This window comes from Bombina bombina, chromosome 2 (genome assembly GCF_027579735.1).
Source record: "Bombina bombina isolate aBomBom1 chromosome 2, aBomBom1.pri, whole genome shotgun sequence".
In the NCBI taxonomy this organism is placed as follows: Eukaryota; Metazoa; Chordata; class Amphibia; order Anura; family Bombinatoridae; genus Bombina; species Bombina bombina.
In genome coordinates, this window is record NC_069500.1 from 1,156,179,118 (window position 1) to 1,156,205,519 (window position 26,402).

Consider the following 26,402-nt stretch of genomic DNA (forward strand, 5'->3'; position numbering starts at 1 on the left):
ATTGCACCAAGGGAGGTGCTCTACTAAATGTGAGTGCATTTCTTACTATACCATACCTTGCTTGTACCAACAGTACTAGGCCATATAGGCACCCCTTGTCTTCTGTATTATCCTCTACAGATTACTGATTACCTACTGGAGGTCAGTCTCCTGGGTGACTGTTTTTGATCCCAGACCGCTTCCTCTACACCATCAGGGGTGTCTTACGACATGTGAGTGCAATTGTTACACATATTATTCTGATTGTATCCAACAATATTGGGCCATGTGGCGCTTCTGTCCTTTTATGTCTACTGCAGATTATTGATCCTGGATCGTGGCCTTGATCCACCACAGATAGCTGCCTCCACCATCATAGAACTGTTATATCTTAGTGTTAAACTTACCTTATTGACCTATTGCTCACAATTATAAACTATTGTTCTAGCTATAACAAGGGCGCCCCCTACCAACATTTTTGTCACATTTTCAAAATGCTCATTTTAAACATTTGTAGTCTTTCTTAAATCAGACTGCTATAACAGCAAACAAAAAAACAACTCTCCACACGGTAACATCAACATCTCATATAAGCTCAGCATAACTATTTGATAAGAGCCTCACCGTTCCACCGACACTGTTTCTTTGAAGTGAGGGCTGTTGTACTGAACTGGTATAAATCAAGCCTCAGCTGGCTTGTAGGAAGTAGCAACTCTTAAAATCCCTCCTCACTGGAAAGGCTCAGTAGTCCTGTGCCCGCGTGTGGAGCAACCCTCCTCCACAGCTAATAAACAAATGCAGATGTTAACCCCATGGCTTCCAAAATAGCTGCAGTGTATTTCACAGAAATACATTGCAGCGACCTTTGTTAGCCATAGGATGGGGGTTAAAAGGCAAGCAGTTAAGCCTCTATAATCAGGTATGTACTGTGAGGGCACGAAGAGGGGAGGAGGAGGAACTGACTTGCAGGAATTTCATAGTGTGCAAAGAGGAACGCTTCAGCTCTATGCTCTGCATCTGTAATGTTAGGACCTGATCTTTCTGCAGACAGGCTGCATTTTCTGCGATGACATCGCAGATCGCACTATGTTCTGCCTGTTGTGTCGGGATCTCCATGAAATGGGTTTCCGTAGTAGAGCAGCTGTTCATAATCCTCACATCAACATGTGCAATACCAAACGTCAGCTGGAGTGGTGTAAAGCTCACTGCCACTGGACCCTGGAGCAGTGAAAAGTGTTTTTTTGTATGATGAATCGCAGATCACTATCTGACAGTCGAATGAAAGAAACTGAGTGTGGCAGATGCCAGGAGAATGCTACCTACCAGAATGTGTAATACCTACTTTAAAGTTTAGTAGTGAAGTGATAATGGCTTGGGCAGCCTTTCGGGGTTTGGGCTAGGCCCCTGGTTCCAGTGAAGGGTCATCTTAATGCTACAGGATACAAAGACAATTTATAGAATTTGGTGCTTCAAACATTGTAGCAACAGTTTCGGGAAGGCCCTTTCCTTTTCCTGTATGGCTGTGCACAAAGCGAAGTCCATGAAATATTTTAAACCCCTATTGCTGCAGACATTTTTTCTACAATCACACTAGAGTTGCCAGATGTCTTCAAAAAATAATGAATGACCAGGGACAATCTGGGTAAAGTGGTAGAAAGGGCAGGGATCAGACTTCATCTCAGACCATATAATTGTTCAACTCCTGTTGTTAATCATATACCCACATTTAGCTTTAGATAATACTCCAAAGTCTCTAGCTCCTATTCGTTATATCAGATCAGACTTATGACTCTGATGCATCTGTCATTTGTAGGCCCACATCTGTCTTCAAGTCAGACCCAATAATTGTTGTCTTTTTTTGCATTTATTTGAAGATGGGTAGCAGAAATACTTGGACCCCTGGAAACCCTAATGGTAACCAGTTTCACACCACAAAAATACTGAATAACCTGAGATTGACTAGTGAAGGTTGATAAGTAGCATATTTGGTGGCCTTCTGTGCTAGTAACACATACAATAGTGATTTGAACTTGTGTGTCAGTAATACACAGATCATTGTTATCTGCAGTGTTTTTTTGAAGATCGCTTTACTTAAATGTTCTCTGCTTTTTTAAGTTATTGTTTAGAGAACAAAGGAAATAAGAGCCAAATATAAAAAATGCTGAACTTCCTACTGTTTTTCTAAGTGTGACTTGTTTCTTTTGCTTTCCTTGTAACACATTTCTCATTTTCCTTTTAGGCAAGACATCTTTATATTTGTGATTTTCACAAGAATTTAATTCAGAGTGTAAGGAACAGAAGAAAAAGGAAAGCGAGTGATGATGATGGAGGTGACTCTCCTGTTCATGATACCGAGACACCAGAGGTAGGTCTTTATTGATTTTATGTATCAGAAGCTGTATATTCACTAGAAACCAAATAGAATTATTCCTTACTTTGATTATAAATGAAAGGACATTAAACCCCAAACTTTTCTTTAATCATTCAGACAGACTATGCAATTTTAAACGGCTTTCTAATTATCAATTATAATACTGCTTTTGTATGTATATTGATTCTATTTTTTACAAATTAACAGCCGCCTTCCAAAAATTTATATACTATGTAATAACCGTGAGCGACAGTGCCACGCTCATCACTGTAAGAGAACAAAGGATTCTCTATTAAAAAGGAAATTCCATTAGTTCCTCTATTAGACCCCACTTATGTGTTTTGCCTTTGAGAAAGCTTTTATGGCGAAATGTGTAAGGGGGGTGTTATAGGAACTAATTAAGTTTTCTTTTTAATAGGGTCACCTTTGTTCTCTTACAGTGGATGAGCGTGGCATCGCTGCTATTACATCGTATACTAATTTTTGGATGGCTGCATTAGCATCCTGTTGATTTGTAAAAAATAGAATGAATATACACGCACAAGCAGTATTATAAGGATATAGAAATCTGCTATTTTGCAGAAAAAAAATATTTAAAATAAGATACAATGTGCGACTTTCATTAACGTGGACAGAGGGTTTAGTTACACGCTAACACTATTGGGATAAAATATTAACATATACATTTTTTATCGATTTCAATTTTGTTAAGAGGTTTATTTGAGAAGAGATATACACTAATAATATTACAACCAAAATGTACTGATTTGACATACCGATTTGAGATGATACAATTAATTATTTGTAAGTTAAGATTCATGTATTGTCTTATGTTTAGTCTATATCTACCTAGTAAACGTGGGTATACATCTGACACTGTGGGGCTTGGTTAGGAGTCTATAAATTAGCACAATGTTATTTAAAAATAAGCAAAACTATACTTTTTACAAAAAAAATACCAGATGAGCTATATAATTGGATCATCTACAAAACATTTATGCAAAGAAAAATTTAGTGTACAATGTCCCTTAAAAAAAAGTTGATTTTACAACATTTAACATTTTAGCACCACCTCTCCCTTTCTGAGTCTAAGCTAGAGTGCTAGAAGTGTATTCTTTTTCTTTCTTTATAATTGTAAATCGTATACACAGCACCACTCCCCATTACACAAATATAAGAACAATAAGAGGTGATGCAATATAGAACATGGGGGATATTTATCAAAAGTCTGGCGGAACTGATCCAACAGTGCGGATCAGGTCTGCCAGATCTCACTGAATGCGGAGAGCAATACACTCTCCGTATTCAGCATTGCACCTGCAGCTCTTGTGAGCTGTTGGTGCAATGCCGTCCCCTGCAGATTCGCGGCCAATCGGGTGTCAATTAACCCGATCATACTCAATCTGGTTGAATTGCGGCAATGTCTGTCCGCCTGCTCAGAGGGTTTCTTTTCATATTTAGTAATGTTTTTTATAAAATTAAACATTGTTTGTCTCTCTAAAAATCTAGGGCAGGTGTCATAAATTGTGGCCTTCCAGAGGTTTTGGAACTACATTTCCCATGATGCTCAGCCAGCAAGTCCGCAATTGATGACCCCTGATCTAGAGTGTTTTTTCAACTGTTACTTGGTGCTCATCTTGGTAAATGTATCATAGATTATTTTCACAGCTTGCTACAACGCTATATTTGAAACAGTTTTTTAGTTCTATATTTGGAACTGCTATTCCCATGTATTATTAACTGTGAAATCTTTTGGGTGGTGTTGGGGATTTTTCCATCAAATTTTAATTTGCCACTGTTTACAATTACACAACCTAGAGAACAAGTCCTTTGAAATTATTCATAAATTAATTTTGATAGCATGTATAAAAATATACATACACATATTGAGGAATAAATACATAAGACTCTGGTGATTTTAAAGCGTTTATTAGTTTTTACCCATAATTTTAAATTTTATTTTGGTTTTATAAAAGTTATGTTTTATAGCAGCCTCTCAGTATTCCGGGAGGAGATTATTAAAATAAACTTTATTATATAAAATATATCTTTTCATTTAACATGATGTCTAAGTGCTGCAAATGAGTGCTAAAAGTATATACTTGTTGTTCAGTATTTTCCTTACTGAATAAAAAACATTAATAAACCTCATTGCGGTTTAAAACCTTTAACTAGAGTTTTATTGCTTAAAATACCATAAAAGATCTGTGCATATCCTAAAAGGGCTAATTAATTTAAAAAAGTTTGCTTAAAAAATTTGTTTAAAAATTGCTGGCAAGTATTTTAAAATAATTTTCACAAAAAAAGCAAAATGAATTACATAGCTAAACTGCCTGGAGCAGCTAACTCCAGCCCTCTTATCAGTGTTTAGACACAAGCATTGTATTTCAACTGAGTTTGCAGCTTCTAGGCATTCTCCAGCAGATAATCCCTGTTCACTTTTGCATTCTACCAAAACAACAATAAACATAGATACAGCCATAAAAGGAATTGTGTGGGGGGAGTTAGAGCTTTACAATTCAGAAACTAAAAAGAAAGGGTTAATGGCGAGGCACTGCAGTATAAATTTGCAGGTAAAGTAATTAAAGTACATATTATATTATTTTGTCTCTATCCCCACTTGTTTTATGTCCCTTTAAAGAGAATTAAAGCAAATGTTTACAGTGACCTTTTGCATTATACTTTCATTATTTTAATGTCTCCTTTTGTGTTATGGTAAAAGTCACTCTTCCCACTTAACCTGTTTTCCTTGTAGAAGAAACAAATCTGCTTCTAATATGGGCATATGCTTTTGGCTTGCATGTACACATCCAATACATCATTGGCTTTGACAGCTAGCAGTGAACTGTGCACAATCAATGCTTATGCAGAGTCAACACTCCCTAAACATTTATCTTGATTCACTCTTGTAGTGCTTGCCAGTGAAGTGTCACATTTTAAAGGTTGTTATACAGGAAAACAAAGCCTTACTCCTGTCACCATTTTGAGACTACTCCTTTTTTTATTCCATCCTCTCAATAGAATGCGCGGTTACCCTCTGGCCTTGATGTTACCTGGTCGCACAATTCCCTAGGCACTTTGGCTATAAGGAATCTAAAGATAAAAGTAAAAAATCTAAAAGTCTAATCTCAAGAGAAAGCTTTTTGTCTCGGTGCATTACATCACCTCTGCTAACAGACAATGGGCTCACTTGTGTTAGTGTACATTGTGTATGTACTATTTTTAGATGAAGCTATAGCAGAGCTGATAAAGCTTAAATGAACAGTAAACTTATTTTTTATTTTTTTATTTTAGTCTATTATACAAATGGAAGAGCACTTCTTAGACATGTTAATCTCTTTCCTTCAAAATGACTTTTACATACAAGTACATGTATGGACCATAATTGTTTGCTCGTTGGCTGAACATTTACTACTTTAGTGATGAGCAGTGACAGCCCTCACAAGCATATTACCATTTTTTCTCAGTACAGGTACATCCTTTAAAAAAACGCAAAAATAAACTCCCTTTTAATGTTAAAGGCTTGATGGCAGAAGATTTTGCCATAAGAGTTTTTTGGAGGCAATATTACCTGGTTCCAAAGCTAATATTTAGCCTTCTTTTTAAGGCTAACACGTTGATAGAATTACCAGAAGAGAAATCAATTGTAGTAATACTGCTAATCCAGCATTTTAGATATCTACACAGTTCATGTTTGCATGGCACTTAAAGGGACAGTCTTCTCCAGAATTGTTATTGTTTAAAAAGATAGATAATCCCTTTACTACCCATTCCCCAGTTTTGCATAACAAACACTTTTATATTAATATACCTTTTACCTCTGAGGACCTCCAGCACTAGAACTAGTGGGTTAGAGAGCTGTTTGGGAGGGATCAGGGAGGTGGGAAGGTAATGGGGTAATTATACACTGAAGAAAAAAAGAAAATAATAATAATAAAAAAAAGTCTAAAAATGCATACTGGAAGATACTGCCAGTACCTAAGATGGGGGTTACCAATGGGGGGTGAAGGAGGAAAGAGAGCTGTTTAGGAGGGATCAGGGCGTGGGAAGTGTCAGGTGGGAGGGTAATCTCTACACTAAAGCTAAAATTAACCTTACAAGCCACCTGATTAACCCCTTCACTGTCGGGAATAATAGAAGTAGGGTTTATCTAATTGCAAGCAATTGAAGAGCAGAGACCTGGATGGCTTTGGGTGCAGACTTGGGGAAAGCATGCATGGGAAAGATCAATTTCCAGGGCTTGTTTTAATGTGCTTCAAATTAAAGGATAGGATCAAACAGGCCATGCATTTAAAGAATGCCGGGTTTGGATGGTCACATAGAAAATTGGTGGGGTTCTGCAGGATTTATTAAAAAAAAAAAAACGTCTTGGGTTCAAGTGGATTACACAAAATAGGTTGGTGTTACATAGGACATTTATTATTTTGCCTAATGAAACTGTAAGATATCTGGAGACCAGTACCTTGTTACTTAAAGGGACATTAAACCCAATTTTTTTCTTTCATGATTTAGATAGGACATAAAACAACTTTCTAATTTACTTCTATTATCATATTTTCTTTGTTTTCTTGTTATCCTTATTTAAAAAGCAGAAATGTAAGCTCAAGAGTGTACATGTGTCTGCAGCAGCAGTTTTGCAACAATGTTATACATTAGCAGGAGCACTAGATGGCAGCACTATTTCCTGTCATGTAGTGCTGCAGACATGTGCACGCTACCTACCCAGGTATCTCTTCAACAGAGAATAACATGAGAATGAAAAATATTTGATAATAGAAGAAAATTGGAAACTTTTTAAAAATTGTATTCTCTATCTGAATCATGAAAGAAAAATTTGGGGTTTAATGTCTCTTTAACTCCAAATATTGAAGACACCTGCAAAACTAATGATACTTGGGGCACAAGTGATATGGGTAGACTTGATGGGCTTTTTGGTTATTATCTACCATCATATTCTATGTTTCTATGTCTGTTTAGTAAGAAACTAGGAACATTATTTTAATGCCACTTGTGTAAGCACTGTACCATAAAAGCCACTTAGAGTGGAACAAAAATAACCTGTATAAGATTTAAAATTCACCAAGTTGCTGCAAAGCAAAAAAAGCATTTAAACCTCTTATAAGGGCATTATTTATCACCATATTACCGTCCTACTAGCCCTACAAAAATCATATTAGCATTCTTTAAATCAAACATATCATTCTTCTATGCATGTGGTTGTGCCAAATGTCAGTTGTGTCATCTGAGACTAAAATGGGCTTTTTGTCTCTGTTATAAAGCAGACATGCCTATTATACAATTACTGCTGTTTGGTTTAAAAAACAATCTTTTTTTACTTTCTGCTTTAAAGGTTGATCTCTTTCAATTACAAGTAAATACACTGAGAAGATATAAGAGGCATTTTAAACTTCAAGCAAGGCCAGGACTAAATAAAGCTCAGCTTGTTGAAGTAAGTATGGTGATTAGTGTAGCAAACTGTAGAAAAAAGAAATGTGCCACTCAATCCCCTTTCTATTTACACATGGTCCTAAAGAGAAAAAAAATATGTGGGGTCAGAATGTAGATGACACTCAGCATGTAGGAAGATTGTGATGATAATGCTGACTGGGGGGACGTGGGAATGTTGCAATAAATTGTACATAGGTAATAAAATGTAACTTTATAATAATATTATGATTTATTTCGGTATCAGCCTTTTTTTTTTAAAAAGGCAGACCAAACTTAAAAACATACGTTATCAAATGTACATCTTTCACTTGGGATAATTTGTTGAAATGTGTCTCATTTCCTTCAACGCATACTGAAGAAGGCTGAGGAACACATATGTATCTTGAGCATATGTTTAACATTGTTACAAACACTGATGCCAAACATGTACGCTCCTGAGTTTACCTCAGTATGCTGTCATGGAAAGTAGCTTAGTTTGCACAGTGGATACCCACAAAATGAGGCAATTTTACTAATAGAAGTAATATGAATTTTTTATTTTTAAATTTACTAAGCTAAATCATGAAATTAAGTGAGTACAATATATCTTTAGCAGTAATAGTATGCATCTTTTTTTAAAAGTAGGCTGCCAAGTCTCGAGCACTAAAGGCAGATGAAGGGGGTGGTGCCAGTGGGTAGTGGAGAGAGTTGAAAGTAGAGAAGAGTCGTTTAGGGCTTGAGGATTGAGTAGATAAGAGAAAATAAGTAGGTTTGCTTGTCTAAGTTAAGGGCAGATGTGTAAGAATAAAGAATTAACTGATAGTGGATAAAATCCGGTTTAGAGCGAGATTTCATCCAGGCACACTCAGCAGTGCAGGAGCATTTTGGCAGGTAGCACATTTTGCTGAGAGTGCCGGGGCTGTAACTGACATCGTAGAGTTTTGCTTAGTTGGGGAAGAGCAAGAGTGTCTGTTGCAGAGGAAATAGTATTGTTGTAGTGGGTTGTTTCAAGGTCAGGGCAGGATATTGTGGAAGTGTGGGGGAGGAGATGTTGAATATGTTTGGAAACTTTGGAGAGGATCCACACTGTGCAGATTTCTACAGGTGCGGGGGCAAGAGGGAGAAGTAGGTTTAGCCTGTACATTTAAGATTATAGGTGAGCAGGTGGTGGTCTGAAATGGGTGACAGGTGACGTCAGAAATAGAGCAGCGGTAGGAGAATACCAGATCAATAGAATGTCCCTGGCAGTTAGTAGGGAATGGGTTGGATTGTGAGAGACTGAAGGAGTTTGTGAGTAAGAGAAGTTTAGGGGCAGATGGGTTATCAATGAGGATATTGAAGTCCCCCAGAATTAAAGCAGGTATATTTGGAGAGAGAAAGTGAGAAAGCCAGACTGCAAAGTTGTCAAGGAGTTGGAAGTTTGGTCCAGGAGGGCGACAGATGACTGCCATTTTGAGGGAGAGTGGGGAGCACAGTCGAATGAAGTAAACTTCAAAGGAGAGAAAGGTGCGAGATGAGAGCGGAGTCAAGTACTGATAGGAGCAGGAGGGAGAGAGCAAGATTCCAACACCGCCACAATACCTCTCACCTGGCCTAGGGATATTGCTAAAGTGGAGACCACTGTGTGTGAGAGCAGCAATGGAAGCAGTTGTATAAATAGATAGCCATGTTTCAGTAATTGCTAGAAGGTTGAAAGTGATGGAAACAAACAGGTTCTGAGCGGTTTTAAGTTTGTTACGGACAGAGCGAGCGTTCCAGAGAGCAGTAGAAAAGAAAGGGGATATGCGCTGTGGGTTAATGGAGATGAGATTGTTATAAGGGCTTTAAAGATATGAGGTGTTAGAAGAAAAAAAATTGCATGCAAAGGGCTTTAACATTGAGATATATACATGTCTAAATATGTATATATAGATATTTATATGCTTGTGTGTGTACATATGTATTCACATGTGTATAATATATGTATTTATAGGCATTTATACACATAAATGCATATGTTTACATATATAGGGCTTTAACTGTGTATATAGATATGTATTGATGTATTATACACATAAAAACACATAAATACACATATACACACACCTATATATATATATATATATATATATATATATATATATATATATATATATTTATATTTATTTATTTATTTATTTATTTCTCTTGTAAGGTGTATCTAGTCCACGGATCATCCATCACTTGTGGGATATTCTCCTTCCCAACAGGAAGTTGCAAGAGGATCACCCACAGCAGAGCTGCTATATAGCTCCTCGCCTAACTGCCATATCCAGTCATTCTCTTGCAACTCTCAACAAGCATGGAGGTAGTAAGAGAGAAGTGGTGAAATGTAGCTGTTATTTTGCTTCAATCAAGAGTTTATTATTTTTAAATGGTACCGGAGTTGTACTATTTTGTTCCAGGCAGAAAAATAGAAGAATCTGTCTGTGATTTCTATGATCTTAACAGGTTGTAACTAAGATCCATTGCTGTTCTCACACATGACTGAAGAGAGAGATAATGCTACAAAATCCCAGATAGAAGGATTTGTGGCTAAAGATGGTGTCCACGATTGGTATAAATATATGTGACGAGTTGCTGATAATGCAAATAGCCTAAAGGTCTAAGTGCATGGGTATTATGATATATATATACGAACAATAACAACTTATAATGGATCAGATGCTCCTATATGTTAAGTTAAAAATCATTTATTTTACTGATAACATTCGACAATGTGTGTGTACATAAAATACATAAAAGTCCTTTAAAACACAGTTCTATGACAGAATGTAAAAACAAATCTATGGTACCAATATGTGCACATAAAAATTGGGGGGTTCCGGAATACAGTCTTAGTACTGAAGAATGGTCATGAGATCCTATGTTATATCGACTTGGTAGAGTGTTCCAATAAAAATACAAAAAATGTTTTGTGAAAAAATGTGAAAAAAATTAAAATTATCGAAAAAATATCAAAAATAATCAAAAAATATAAAATTGAAAATACAAACTGTGTGATATCACAACTGTGAAAAAATATGAAAAAAATATATATGAGGTGTTTCCAAAAAAATATACCTTAGTGATAGTCAAATATATCCTTAAAAATAGTGATATATATAAAATATTGTAACAAAGGTGTAACAGATGTTCCCAAAAAATTGCTGATAACTCCAAATTAAATGGTAATGAAAAAGTCTATTGTGACTTAAATGTGTCCAAAGCATATATCCAAACAGGTGTAGTTGTACTGTGTGGGTCCTCTTTTTGAGGTGTGTATTTAGAACTTCATTATAATATCTTGAACCTAAAAAAAACTTGTGTATTGTGAGAGTTTGGTTCTTTGGAGTTTTAAGTTTTAAAATTTTAGATTTTAGAAATCACTGGCATTTTAGACACCACTGACATTTTTCCTAGAAAAACCGATGTCTTAACCCATGTTTTAACCTAGCAGTTTTACCTCTGTTTTAATATTGTAACTTATTGCTTTTTGTTCTTCCCGTCCCTATCCCACCACTCTCAGTCTTATATATTTTTTATATTTTATAAAAAATTTTATATGTATGTCTCTCTATACAAATATCGAGAAAGTCATTCTCATATACTTTTATATACAGACATTGTCTTACACACATACGTACACATATAACCTGTATATCAGAATTAGGGTCCACTGTGACCAACGTACAGTTGGACCATCAGACTCAGACTCTAAGTAACACAGGAAACGTATTTCCTTCCTATAGGTCTTTAAGTGTATTTATAGGCCTACATCTGTCCCTATTGATCATTATTTTTCTATATATATCTGTATGTTCCTAATTAATGGATAACAGACCGATGAAATAATAACATATATGATTTTATTGGATCCATTTGAATAGCTATACACACAATCCATTTTTTAATATATATACGTTTTTTATACAAATATGTATTTCCCTTTTTTAATATAGATATGTATTTCCATTTATATAACTATGTATCTTTATTGTATTGCATCTGTATTTTTAATATATATGTATGTATTTTTTGTTACTCCAGAATGGACCTTCTGTATTTCTATATTTATTTGTATATAATTTTAGTGCTCCTGAATGGACCAATTCATTGAAGTTTGTGTTTAATGAAATCCACCATGTTTTAACATTTTTTAACATTTTTTAACATGTATACAGATCCTGAGCCAAATACCAACAACCGTTATCTACAGAGACATATTCTCTGTGGGAAGAAGTATAATATGCGCTAACCGGAAGTGCGCATACGGACTATGATGTCACTTCCGGTTAATCCCCATTTCCGGTATAAACATCCGGTTAACAAGATATAACAACTATAAGGATAAGGACGATAATGGAACAAATATATGACTATAAAACATGTAAGAAGGAAAGCATTGATTAAGCCTCATATATAACTAAAAAATGCCTTTTTTCGTAACGGCACATTTTGGCGGGAATTTTTGGCGCACAAATTTTTGGCGCAAAAATTAACCCAATCCTATTGGCCATACAAACACATTTAAGGCAGACATACGATAGAGCCGATACCAGTCTTGAGAAAGGTTCTATGTGAACCGAAACGCGTTGGCTAACTGGTATTACGGCTCAGGATCATATTGGTGAGTTCATTTTCTCTATAATTATTTGTTAGTAGCTTTATTGCACTATGTCCGTTTTCTCGTTATTTTTTTAGGTTCAAGATATTATAATGAAGTTCTAAATACACACCTCAAGAAGAGGACCCACACAGTACAACTACACCTGTTTGGATATATGCTTTGGACACATTTAAGTCACAATAGACTTTTTCATTACCATTTAATTTGGAGTTATCAGCAATTTTTTGGGAACATCTGTTACACCTTTGTTACAATATTTTATATATATCACTATTTTTAAGGATATATTTGACTATCACTAAGGTATATTTTTTTGGAAACACCTCATATATATTTTTTTCATATTTTTTCACAGTTGTGATATCACACAGTTTGTATTTTCAATTTTATATTTTTTGATTATTTTTGATATTTTTTCGATAATTTTAATTTTTTTCACATTTTTTCACAAAACATTTTTTGTATTTTTATTGGAACACTCTACCAAGTCGATATAACATAGGATCTCATGACCATTCTTCAGTACTAAGACTGTATTCCGGAACCCCCCAATTTTTATGTGCACATATTGGTACCATAGATTTGTTTTTACATTCTGTCATAGAACTGTGTTTTAAAGGACTTTTATGTATTTTATGTACACACACATTGTCGAATGTTATCAGTAAAATAAATGATTTTTAACTTAACATATAGGAGCATCTGATCCATTATAAGTTGTTATTGTTCGTATATATATATCATAATACCCATGCACTTAGACCTTTAGGCTATTTGCATTATCAGCAACTCGTCACATATATTTATACCAATCGTGGACACCATCTTTAGCCACAAATCCTTCTATCTGGGATTTTGTAGCGCTGTACTCACTAAGCACTTTCTATATATTGACATTTTGGGATCTGGTTAGGAGATTCCGCAACAAGAGCACAGCTTGTATGGTTGACATCTTGGCGCTGCAAGATACACATATATAACATTGAAGAGAGAGATAACTTCAGCGGGGGAATGGTGTGCAGGTTATCCTGCTATGAGGTATGTGCAGTTAAGTTTTTTCTAGAAGATGTGAAGGCTAGAAAATGCTGCTGATACCAAATTTATGTAAGGTAAGCCTGAATACAGTGATTTAATAGCGACTGGTATCATGCTTACTTTCTGAGGTAATACTCTTTTATATTTACAATATAAAACGTTTGCCGGCATGTTTAAACGTTTTTATATATACTTTGGTGATAAACTTTATTGGGGCCTAGTTTTTTCCACATGGCTGGCTTACATTTGCCTGGAAACAGTTCCTGAGGCTTTCCACTGTGTTACTATGAGTGGGAGGGGCCTAATTTAGTGCTTTTTTGCGCAGTAACTTTTACAGACGGAGACATCCAGCTTCCTCCAAGAGTCCCCTGAATGCTATAGGACATCTTTAAAGGGCTCTTAGGCTTTCCAAAATCGTTTGTTGGGGAAGGTAGGCCCACAGCAAGGCTGTGGCAGTTTGGTGTGACTGTTAAAAAAACGTCTATCGTTTTTTGATTCGTTTTTTTGAACTAAGGGGTTAATCATCCATTTGTAAGTGGGTGCAATGCTCTGTTAGCTTATTATACACGCTGTAAAAATTTCATTTGATTTACTGCCTTTTTTCACTGTTTTTCAAATTCTGACAAAATTTGTTTCTCTTAAAGGCACAGTACCGTTTTTAAATTTGCTTGTTAACTTGTTTTAAAGTGTTTTCCAAGCTTGCTAGTCTCATTGCTAGTCTGTATAAACATGTCTGACATAGAGGAAACTCCTTGTTCATTATGTTTAAAAGCCATGGTGGAACCCCCTCTTAGAATGTGTACCAAATGTACTGATTTCACTTTAAGCAATAAAGATCATATTCTGTCTTTAAAAAATGTATCACCAGAGGAATCTGACGAGGGGGAAGTTATGCCGACTAACTCTCCCCACGTGTCAGACCCTTTGACTCCCGCTCAAGGGACTCACGCTCAAATGGCGCCAAGTACATCTAGGGCGCCCATAGCGTTTACTTTACAAGACATGGCGGCAGTCATGGATAATACACTGTCAGCGGTATTAGCCAGACTACCTGAATTTAGAGGAAAGCGAGATGGCTCTGGAGTTAGACGAAATACAGAGCATACTGACGCTTTAAGAGCCATATCTGATACTGCCTCACAATATGCAGAAGCTGAAGAAGGAGAGCTTCTTTCTGTGGGTGATGTTTCTGACTCAGGGAAGATGATGCAACCTGATTCTGATATCTCTACATTTAAATTCAAGCTTGAACACCTCCGCGTGTTACTCTTACTTTTTTTTTTAATTAATTTTTATTAGTAGTTTAACATAATTATACAGACATTTACTTTGTCATAATTCATACAATGTTTATCCAGGTATATTTGTGCAAACAAAGGAAACAGATATAAGGAAAAAGAAAGTGCATTATCAATAATCAAACCTTAAACAATATTTTATATCAGAGGGGTTGGTACCTTTTCCTTCCTTTCCCCTAACTTTTTCCCCTTTCCCTTGTACATTCATAACCATTCTTCTCTGAGCCTACTTTCCATTATATACAGTGTATTTTCAAACCTTGTAATAAGCTCTCTCTGGAACTCTCTATCTTGGTTCTTAATCCAGAATTTCCATTTTTCAAAAAACCTGCTAACGTTTACCTCAACATTATCCCAAATATCATTTTGCTCAATCAAGAATTGCTTCTGTACTATATTTCTTCTGTTAAGTGTGATCAGTCCACGGGTCATCATTACTTCTGGGATATTACTCCTCCCCAACAGGAAGTGCAAGAGGATTCACCCAGCAGAGCTGCATATAGCCCCTCCCCTCTACGTCACTCCCAGTCATTCTCTTGCACCCAACGACTAGATAGGATGTGTGAGAGGACTTTGGTGATTATACTTAGTTTTATATCTTCAATCAAAAGTTTGTTATTTTAAAATAGCACCGGAGTGTGTTATTATCTCTCTGGCAGAGTTTGAAGAAGAATCTACCAGAGTTTTTGTTATGATTTTAGCCGGAGTAGTTAAGATCATATTGCTGTTTCTCGGCCATCTGAGGAGAGGTAAACTTCAGATCAGGGGACAGCGGGCAGACGAATCTGCATAGAGGTATGTAGCAGTTTTTATTTTCTGACAATGGAATTGATGAGAAAATCCTGCCATACCGATATAATGTCATGTATGTATACTTTACACTTCAGTATTCTGGGGAATGGTACTTCACCAGAATTACACTGTAAGAAATACATAAAGCTGTTTAATAACTAGAGATTATGTTTAACGTTTTTGCTGGAATGTAAAATCGTTTTCATTTGCTGAGGTACTGAGTGAATAAATGTTTGGGCACTATTTTTCCACTTGGCAGTTGCTTAATCTGTTTTCTGACAGTTTCTGTTCTCCCTCACTGCTGTGTGTGAGGGGGAGGGGCCGTTTTTTGGCGCTTTTACTACGCATCAAATATTTCAGTCAGCAACTCATTGTATTCCCTGCATGATCCGGTTCATCTCTACAGAGCTCAGGGGTCTTCAAAACTTATTTTGAGGGAGGTAATTTCTCTCAGCAGAGCTGTGAGAATTATAGTTTGACTGAGATAAAAATTTATTCTGTAATTTGTTTCCTGCTTTCAGAATTTGTTATCTTTGCTAATGGGATTAAACCTTTGCTAAAGTTGTGTTGTTTACAAGGATTGAGGCTATAACTGTTTCAATTTATTAATTTTCAACTGTCATAGATCTTCTGTGCTTCTTAAAGGCACAGTACGTTTTAATATTATTCTAATTGAATTGTATTTCCAAGTTGCAAGTTTATTTGCTAGTGTGTTAAACATGTCTGATTCAGAGGATGATACCTGTGTCATTTGTTGCAATGCCAAAGTGGAGCCCAATAGAAATTTATGTACTAACTGTATTGATGCTACTTTAAATAAAAATCAATCTGTACAAATTGAACAAATTTCACCAAACAACGAGGGGAGAGTTATGCCGACTAACTCGCCTCACGTGTCAGTACCTACATCTCCCGCTCAGAGGGAGGTGCGTGATATTGTAGCGCCGAGTACATCTGGGCGGCCATTACAAATCACATTACAGGATATGGCTACTGTTATGACTGAGGTTTTGGCTAAATTACCAGAACTAAGAGGTAAGCGTGATCACTCTGGGGTGAGAACAGAGTGCGCTGATAATATTAGGGCCATGTCAGACACTGCGTCACAGGTGGCAGAACATGAGGACGGAGAACTTCATTCTGTGGGTGACGGTTCTGATCCAAACAGACTGGATTCAGATATTTTAAATTTAAACTGGAAAACCTCCGCGTATTACTAGGGGAGGTGTTAGCGGCTCTGAATGATTGTAACACAGTTGCAATACCAGAGAAAATGTGTAGGTTGGATAAATATTTTGCGGTACCGACGAGTACTGAGGTTTTTCCTATACCTAAGAGACTTACTGAAATTGTTACTAAGGAGTGGGATAGACCCGGTGTGCCGTTCTCACCCCCTCCGATATTTAGAAAAATGTTTCCAATAGACGCCACCACAAGGGACTTATGGCAAACGGTCCCTAAGGTGGAGGGAGCAGTTTCTACCTTAGCTAAGCGTACCACTATCCCGGTGGAGGATAGCTGTGCTTTTTCAGATCCAATGGATAAAAAGTTAGAGGGTTACCTTAAGAAAATGTTTGTTCAACAAGGTTTTATATTGCAACCCCTTGCATGCATTGCGCCGATCACGGCTGCAGCGGCATTCTGGATTGAGTCTCTGGAAGAGAACATTGGTTCAGTTACTCTGGACGACATTACGGACAGGCTTAGAGTCCTTAAACTAGCTAATTCATTCATTTCGGAGGCCGTAGTACATCTTACTAAACTTACGGCGAAGAATTCAGGATTCGCCATTCAGGCACGCAGGGCGCTGTGGCTAAAATCCTGGTCAGCTGATGTTACTTCTAAGTCTAAATTGCTTAATATACCTTTCAAAGGGCAGACCTTATTCGGGCCCGGGTTGAAAGAGATTATCGCTGACATTACAGGAGGTAAAGGCCATGCCCTGCCTCAGGACAAAGCCAAAGCCAAGACTAGACAGTCTAATTTTCGTTCCTTTCGTAATTTCAAAGCAGGAGCAGCATCAACTTCCTCTGCACCAAAACAGGAAGGAGCTGTTGCTCGCTACAGACAAGGCTGGAAACCTAACCAGTCCTGGAACAAGGGCAAGCAGACTAGGAAACCTGCTGCTGCCCCTAAAACAGCATGAATTGAGGGCCCCCGATCCGGGATCGGATCTAGTGGGGGGCAGACTTTCTCTCTTCGCCCAGGCTTGGGCAAGAGATGTTCAGGATCCCTGGGCGCTAGAGATAATATCTCAGGGATACCTTCTGTACTTCAAATACTCTCCTCCAAGAGAGAGATTTCATCTGTCAAGATTGTCAACAATCCAGACAAAGAGAGAGGCGTTTCTACGCTGCGTACAAGAGCTCTTGTTAATGGGAGTAATCCATCCAGTTCCACGATCGGAACAGGGACAGGGGTTTTACTCAAATCTGTTTGTGGTTCCCAAAAAAGAGGGAACTTTCAGACCAATCCTGGACTTAAAGATCCTAAACAAATTCCTAAGAGTTCCATCGTTCAAGATGGAGACTATTCGGACAATTTTACCTATGATCCAAGAGGGTCAGTACATGACCACTGTAGATTTAAAAGATGCTTACCTTCACATACCGATTCACAAAGATCATTATCGGTACCTAAGGTTTGCCTTCCTAGACAGGCATTACCAGTTTGTGGCTCTTCCATTCGGATTGGCTACAGCTCCAAGAATCTTCACAAAGGTTCTGGGTGCTCTTCTGGCGGTACTAAGACCGCGGGGAATCTCGGTAGCTCCATACCTAGACGACATTCTGATACAAGCTTCAAGCTTTCAAACTGCCAAGTCTCATACAGAGTTAGTGCTGGCATTTCTAAGGTCACATGGATGGAAGGTGAACGAAAAGAAAAGTTCACTCGTTCCACTCACAAGAGTTCCCTTCCTGGGGACTCTTATAGATTCTGTAGAAATGAAGATTTACCTGACAGAGGACAGGCTAACAAGACTTCAAAGTGCTTGCCGCACCCTTCATTCCATTCAACACCCGTCAGTGGCTCAATGCATGGAGGTAATCGGCTTAATGGTAGCGGCAATGGACATAGTACCCTTTGCACGCTTACACCTCAGACCACTGCAACTGTGCATGCTAAGTCAGTGGAATGGGGATTACTCAGACTTATCCCCTTCTCTGAATCTGGATCAAGAGACCAGAAATTCTCTTCTATGGTGGCCTTCTCGGCCACATCTGTCCAGGGGGATGCCATTCAGCAGACCAGACTGGACAATTGTAACAACAGACGCCAGCCTTCTAGGTTGGGGTGCCGTCTGGAATTCTCTGAAGGCTCAGGGACAATGGAGTCAGGAGGAGAGTCTCCTGCCAATAAACATTCTGGAGTTGAGAGCAGTTCTCAATGCCCTCCTGGCTTGGCCCCAGTTAACAACTCGGGGGTTCATCAGGTTTCAGTCGGACAACATCACGACCGTAGCTTACATCAACCATCAGGGAGGGACAAGAAGCTCCCTAGCTATGATGGAAGTATCAAAGATAATTCGCTGGGCAGAGTCTCACTCTTGCCACCTGTCAGCAATCCACATCCCGGGAGTGGAGAACTGGGAGGCGGATTTCTTAAGTCGTCAGACTTTTCATCCGGGGGAGTGGGAACTTCATCCGGAGGTCTTTGCCCAAATACTTCGACGTTGGGGCAAACCAGAGATAGATCTCATGGCGTCTCGACAGAACGCCAAGCTTCCTCGTTACGGGTCCAGATCCAGGGATCCAGGAGCAGTCCTGATAGATGCTCTGACAGCACCTTGGGACTTCAGGATGGCTTACGTGTTTCCACCCTTCCCGTTGCTTCCTCGATTGATTGCCAGAATCAAACAAGAGAGAGCATCAGTGATTCTAATAGCACCTGCGTGGCCACGCAGGACTTGGTATGCAGACCTGGTGGACATGTCATCCTGTCCACCTTGGTCTCTACCTCTGAAACAGGACCTTCTGATACAGGGTCCCTTCAAACATCAAAATCTAACTTCTCTGAAGCTGACTGCTTGGAAATTGAACGCTTAATTTTATCAAGACGTGGGTTTTCTGAGTCAGTTATTGATACCTTAATACAGGCTAGGAAGCCTGTTACCAGAAAGATTTACCATAAGATATGGCGTAAATACCTATATTGGTGTGAATCCAAAGGTTACTCTTGGAGTAAGGTTAGGATTCCTAGGATATTGTCTTTTCTACAAGAAGGTTTAGAAAAGGGTTTATCTGCTAGTTCTTTAAAGGGACAGATCTCAGCTCTGTCCATTCTGTTACACAAACGTCTGTCAGAAGTTCCTGACGTCCAGGCTTTTTGTCAGGCTTTGGCCAGGATTAAGCCTGTGTTTAAAACTGTTGCTCCACCATGGAGTTTAAACCTTGTTCTTAAAGTTTTACAGGGCGTTCCGTTTGAACCCCTTCATTCCATTGATATAAAGTTGTTATCTTGGAAAGTTCTATTTTTAATGGCTATTTCCTCGGCTCGAAGAGTCTCTGAATTATCAGCCTTACATTGTGATTCTCCTTATTTGATTTTTCATTCGGATAAGGTAGTCCTGCGTACTAAACCTGGGTTCTTACCTAAGGTAGTTACTAACAGGAATATCAATCAAGAGATTGTTGTTCCTTCTTTATGCCCAAATCCTTCTTCAAAGAAGGAACGTCTACTGCACAACCTGGATGTAGTCTGTGCTCTAAAATTTTACTTACAGGCAACTAAGGAATTTCGACAAACGTCTTCTCTGTTTGTCATTTACTCTGGGCAGAGGAGAGGTCAAAAAGCTTCCGCTACCTCTCTTTCTTTTTGGCTTCGTAGCATAATTCGTTTAGCTTATGAGACTGCTGGACAGCAGCCTCCTGAGAGAATTACAGCTCATTCTACTAGAGCTGTGGCTTCCACTTGGGCCTTCAAGAATGAGGCCTCTGTTGAACAGATTTGCAAGGCTGCAACTTGGTCTTCGCTTCATACTTTTTCCAAATTTTACAAATTTGACACTTTTGCTTCATCGGAGGCTATTTTTGGGAGAAAGGTTCTTCAGGCAGTGGTTCCTTCTGTATAAAGAGCCTGCCTATCCCTCCCGTCATCCGTGTACTTTTGCTTTGGTATTGGTATCCCAGAAGTAATGATGACCCGTGGACTGATCACACTTAACAGAAGAAAACATAATTTATGCTTACCTGATAAATTCCTTTCTTCTGTAGTGTGATCAGTCCACGGCCCGCCCTGTTTTTAAGGCAGGTAAATATTTTTTAATTTATACTCCAGTCACCACTTCACCCTTGGCTTTTCCTTTCTCGTTGGTCCTTGGTCGAATGACTGGGAGTGACGTAGAGGGGAGGAGCTATATGCAGCTCTGCTGGGTGAATCCTCTTGCACTTCCTGTTGGGGAGGAGTAATATCCCAGAAGTAATGATGACCCGTGGACTGATCACACTACAGAAGAAAGGAATTTATCAGGTAAGCATAAATTATGTTTTTTCAATATTTTAAGTGAGGGTGCCCTTTCGCTTTTCCACCCTTTTAAAATCAAATTTCTACTTAGAATTATAAGCATTACTATAAATGTTTTACATTCTATTACTTCTGTTTTCTTAAAACTTAAGAATATAACATGTTCTGCTTGTAGTAACAACTGCATTTTGCAAATTTTGTTAGCCCAGAATGAAACCATTCTCCAAAATCTTTGTAATTTGGGGCATAGCCATAAGCAGTGAATTAAATTAGCCTTGTCCTTTTTGCATTTCTCACACATATTTATTATGCTCATTTCCCCATTTAGACATTATTTCAGGTGTTATGTAAGTCATCCATAATATTTTAACATGTTGTTCACGTAGGGACATTGCTAGTGTAGCTCTTTCTACCGCCTTGGTGCTTTTTAAAATAATGTCTGATGTAAGATTGGGAAAGTGCATAGTTCTCCATTTAAGTGTGAGTTTAGTTATTGGAGCTTCATATTCTGTCTGTTTTATAATATTGTATAAAAGTGAAATAGAGTATTTCTTATTCTTATATGCGTTAAATACTGGTAATAGGACTGGGTAGTCCCAGTCTGTCCCATATTGATTTATAAGTTTTGAACAATAATCTCTTAATTGTATGTATGCATAAAAGTGTGTATTCGGTTATTTTGTTCCTTATTTATCATTTGTGTCACCCTAATTAATCCATGTTCTTCCCATCTTGAGCCAACATCTGTTGAGAACCCTAATTGAAAATTTTGATTTCCCTTAATTGTGAGATATCTAGATACTGCAAATTTCAAATTTAATTTGTTACAAATTTTATGCCATGCTATTATTGAGTCTTTAAATACCTTTATTCTCCTAAAGTAGAGAGGTAGTTTATTAATTTCCATATGTAGTATATTTTTTAGAAAGAGGGGTTTGCTTAATTGCTTTTCTATCTCTAATATAGAGAAGTGTCCTATGTCTATCATCCAGTCTATTGCTATTTTTCCTGTAGTCACCAGATTGTATAATTCTATGTCGGGTAAGGCCATTCCCATGATTTGTTTTGGTAATGATAATGTTCTAAGACTTATTTTCGCTTTCTTCTTACCCCACAAGAATGTTTTAATAGCTGAATTGATTTTCTTTTTTTCTAGGTTTTTCAATAGCAAAGGGAGATTTTGAAAAATATATAATAGTCGGGGTAGTGCTACCATTTTTAATAAATTAATTTTGCCATATAAAGATAGAGGGAGAGTCTCCCACTTTTTAAGAGTGTCTGCGAATTTCCTGACCGCTTCCTTCAAGTTTAAGGAGTATATGTCTTCTGGGTCCTCGGAAAATTTTAGTCCAAGATAAACGAAGGATTGTTTTATCTCTTTAAAAGTTTGTCTATCTGACTCTTTGTTTTTGTGTAGCCACAGTACCTCTGATTTATTTTTATTAATTTGGTAACCGGAAAATGATCCAAATTGTTCTACTATCTGGCAGATTTGTTGGAAGGTTTTAGGTGATTGTTTAGTGAATAATAATAGGTCATCTGCGTATGCTGCTATTTTGACTTCTTTATTCTGAATACTTATTCCTGGTATCCTTGTTTTAAAACTCATAAGGAGTGGTTCGAGGGCTAGGTTAAATATTAAGGGGGATAAAGGGCAACCTTGCCGTGTTCCTCTCAAAAGGGGGAAACCTGCTGTTTTATTCTTATTTATAATTAGGGATGCTTGCGATTTTTTATATAATAACTCAATCATATTATAACAGTTTCCATAAAATCCGAATTTACTTAATGTTGTGAAAATATGGTCCCATACTATGGAGTCAAATGCTTTGTGTGCATCAAGTGCTATTATTGCCAAGTCTGATTCTATTGCTTTTTTAGTATATTTCTTATTATACCATACGTCTGCTATTGTTAGGTATAACTTCCTCAGGTTTATACTAGATGATCTCCCTTTCATAAAACCTGTTTGGTCCTGATGGACTACCCCCTCTAGTATTTGCTGAAATCTTTTAGCTATAATGCTGGTTATTATTTTATAGTCAATATTCAAAAGTGATATTGGTCTATATGATTCTAACAATTGGGGATCTTTCCCTGGTTTTGGTATAATTATTATATTAGATTCAGCAAATTCCTTCGGTGGCATATTTTTACCTGTCCAGTATTTATTATATAGATTTGTTAATGTCGGTGTAATTTCTTCTGTTAATATTTTGTAGAATTCTGAGGGGAGTCCATCAGGACCAGCAGCTTTGTTATTTGCTAAATTTTTAATTGTTTGTGCGATTTCTTCTATTGTAATAATTTCATTTAGTTTATTCAATTGTTCCGTTTCAATTTTGGGAACTTCTATAGTTTCCCAGAACCGTTTCTTTCTCTCTTCATCTATGGGGTATGGTGAGTAAAGATTAGAAAAATATTCGTAAAATAAATTCTGAATTTCCTCAAGTTTGTTTATCTCCCTGCCACCCTCTCTTATTTTGGAGATGAATATGGTATTCTTTTGGTTTTTATCTATTTGTGCCAGGAATCTCCCAGCTCTATTACCAAATCTATAAAATTTTGAGTTCCTTTTCATATTTTCTTTGACTTCATTCTCAGTAAGGAAGTCATCTCTATTCTGCTTTGCCTTGATATATTTCTCCCAGTTAATCCTGGTTCTATTATCCAAAAATTTTGAATATGCATTCATTAGAGTTTTATTTATTTGTTGTTTCCTGAGGTTTAGCTTCTTCTTTAAATTACTTACAAAAGAAATAATTCCCCCCCTTAGTACTGCTTTAGCAGTATTCCAAAAAATGTTAGTTTTATCTCTGTACTCAATATTGAATCTTTCATATTCTCTCCATTTTTCTTTTAAAAAGTGAGTAAATTTAAGATTATTTAGGAGGTATTTTGGGAAAAAGAATGCGCCTGGTTGTTTTATTGGGAGTGCGTTAAGTATAATACTTATGGGAGCGTGATCAGATAGGGTGATCTGTTCGATTTTGACTTCTTGAACTACATTTATCAACTTAACTGATGTCAAAAAGAAGTCTATTCTTGACAGAGAATGTGTTGACCTGGAGAGACATGTAAACTCCCTACCATCAGGGTTCATTAATCTCCATATATCTATAATATTCAAGTCATTCTTCAGATTTTTAAGAATTTTGCTTTCCCTTTTTGCCCTCATACTCTCTTCACCTGCCTTATTTCTAGGTTGTCGTATTTCTATCTCTTTTTGTCTATCTAAAAGTGTATTTGGTGTGAGATTGAAATCGCCTCCAAGTATCAATAAATTGTTGGCGTATGGGATTAGGTGGTCTCTTATCTCCTTCCAGAAGCCTGGGTCCTGATTATTAGGTCCATATACATTACATAAAATATATTCTTTCGTATTAATACTCACTGATACAATAATAAACCTTTCGTCATGGTCTATAATACTTTTATTTATAGTGTATTCTAGGGACTTTTTAAATAAAATTGCAACTCCCCTTTTCCTTTTACTACATGGAGTAAAAATTACTTCATTAATCCACCCTCCCTTTAATTTAATTGCTTCCTCTTTTTTTAGATGTGTTTCTTGGAGAAAAATTATTTGGGCGCCTAATTTCCTTGCATGTTTCAGTATAGCTTTCCTTTTAATAGGGGACGTAATTCCCCCTATATTCCATGATATAATTTTAAGAGACATTTTATTCTATTCATATTAAAACGTAGGCCCGGATATACTTCCTCAGACCTTTTTGTCTTCGCCTTTCCCAACATGAGACTATTAACAAATTTTATTCTAAAATTCTTGGGTGCCAGACTTAAAACCCTCCTGTTATATACATTTTGCTGATAGGGTCTGTACCTGCGATTTCCCTCCCCTTTACTGTCCTTCTTCTCCCTGTCTATTGTTTGCATCGTTATCTCCTTCTAAAAATAGTTTGACTTCTGCTTCTTCTGTAAATAGTTTGTTTCCTTCCTTCGTTTGTATATTTATTTTAGCTGGGTATAGTAGCCTAGCTTTCCACCCTGCCTGTATTAATTTTGTACATAGTGGTGCCATGACCCGCCTTTTATTAGAAATTTCAATTGAGTAGTCGCTAAATAGTAATAATTTTTTCCCTTCATACACTAATTCATTATTTAATTTTCTATATGCGTTAAATATCTTGATTTTATCCTGAAAGTTTAATACCTTCATAATAACTACTCTATTGACTTGTTCTCCTTTAACTGTTGTTCTTACAGGGCCTATTCTATGGATTCTTTCTATCTTCATTGTGGTCTCATTTTTATCTATTTTCAGCAGATGTAGCAAGTCCTCCTCTGCGAACTTTTTAAGTTCTCTTTCTGTGATACTTTCCGTTAGGCCTATTAGTCTGATATTATTCCGTCTATTACGGTTTTCGAGGTCTTCCAATTTTGCTTTAATTGCTTCTATTTGATTTGACATACTTTGAGTTAATTGGTCTCTTTGTATTTCCCTATCTTCCACATCAGAAATCCTCTGTTCCATATGACTAAGCCTGGTTGCAAAATGTTTGACTTCATTAGATAAATCTTTTATGCTGCTTTGTATTGATTCAAATTTTGGTGAAAAAAGTGCATTAAGTTGTTTAATTAATTCCTTATTATTTGTGCCCTGTGTAGTGCTTTCCTCCGTCCCATCTTGAGTCTCTGGTGCATATTTATTACTTTTTTTTTTCGTGATTTCTATTTCTAGATGACATAGTGGGTGAGTTCAATTTATTTTTAGTCATATATTTGTCCATCTGTGTGTATATCTATATACATATGTATATCTATGTATAGATTTATGTGTGCTTCTATCTCTATACCAAAAGAGTGTGTGTATTTACTTACGTGTCACCTGTTAATTAGTTAAAAAAAAAAACAAAAAAAAAAAACCCAACCGTGAGTCTTATAGATTATATATCAACCATTTTGCTTAGAACAATTAAATCTCTGTAATCTAATTATCTCTTAGTTTCACCAATTTACTGTTCTATAGGGAATTTGTCAGTTTTAATTATTTTGCTCCTATTTCATGTCAATGTTCAACCATTTTAGTGACACTTACTTGTAATATCAGACCTCTCAACTTTAGGAATTTTGTTTTACCTAAAAGGAGGTTATTGCCTTTATCTATTAAAGTAAATACAACAACAATTTTTAGCCTTAAACTAATCTATCCCCAGCTCAGCCTTTGTATCACTATTGTTCACTGGAGGTTTACCGAGTGAAAATACAGTTTTTTTCAAGAATATATTCAACCAGAAAGATTCCTCCCTTCTCTTGTCTTTACCTTACTATACACAATCTATTCTAGTAAGTCTAACTTTTAGGAAGATGCGTATTCGATATGAGCAACAGGGGAAAACAATTGAAGAGAGGGAAAAATAAGCAAGAAACAATTAAAGAACGCTAAAGA

The 26,402-nt window shown here is 36.9% G+C and overlaps 1 protein-coding gene across 1 annotated transcript in view; it reads left to right on the forward strand.

Annotated features, from left to right (window-relative positions):
* SAP30 (Sin3A associated protein 30) overlaps positions 1-26,402 on the forward strand; it is a 93,297-nt gene that overhangs the window by 29,502 nt on the left and 37,393 nt on the right. The window contains exons 2-3 of the mRNA XM_053703832.1: positions 2,219-2,344; positions 7,701-7,799. Of these exons, the coding sequence (XP_053559807.1) occupies positions 2,219-2,344; positions 7,701-7,799 (225 nt within the window). The remainder of the gene's footprint in view (positions 1-2,218; positions 2,345-7,700; positions 7,800-26,402) is intronic.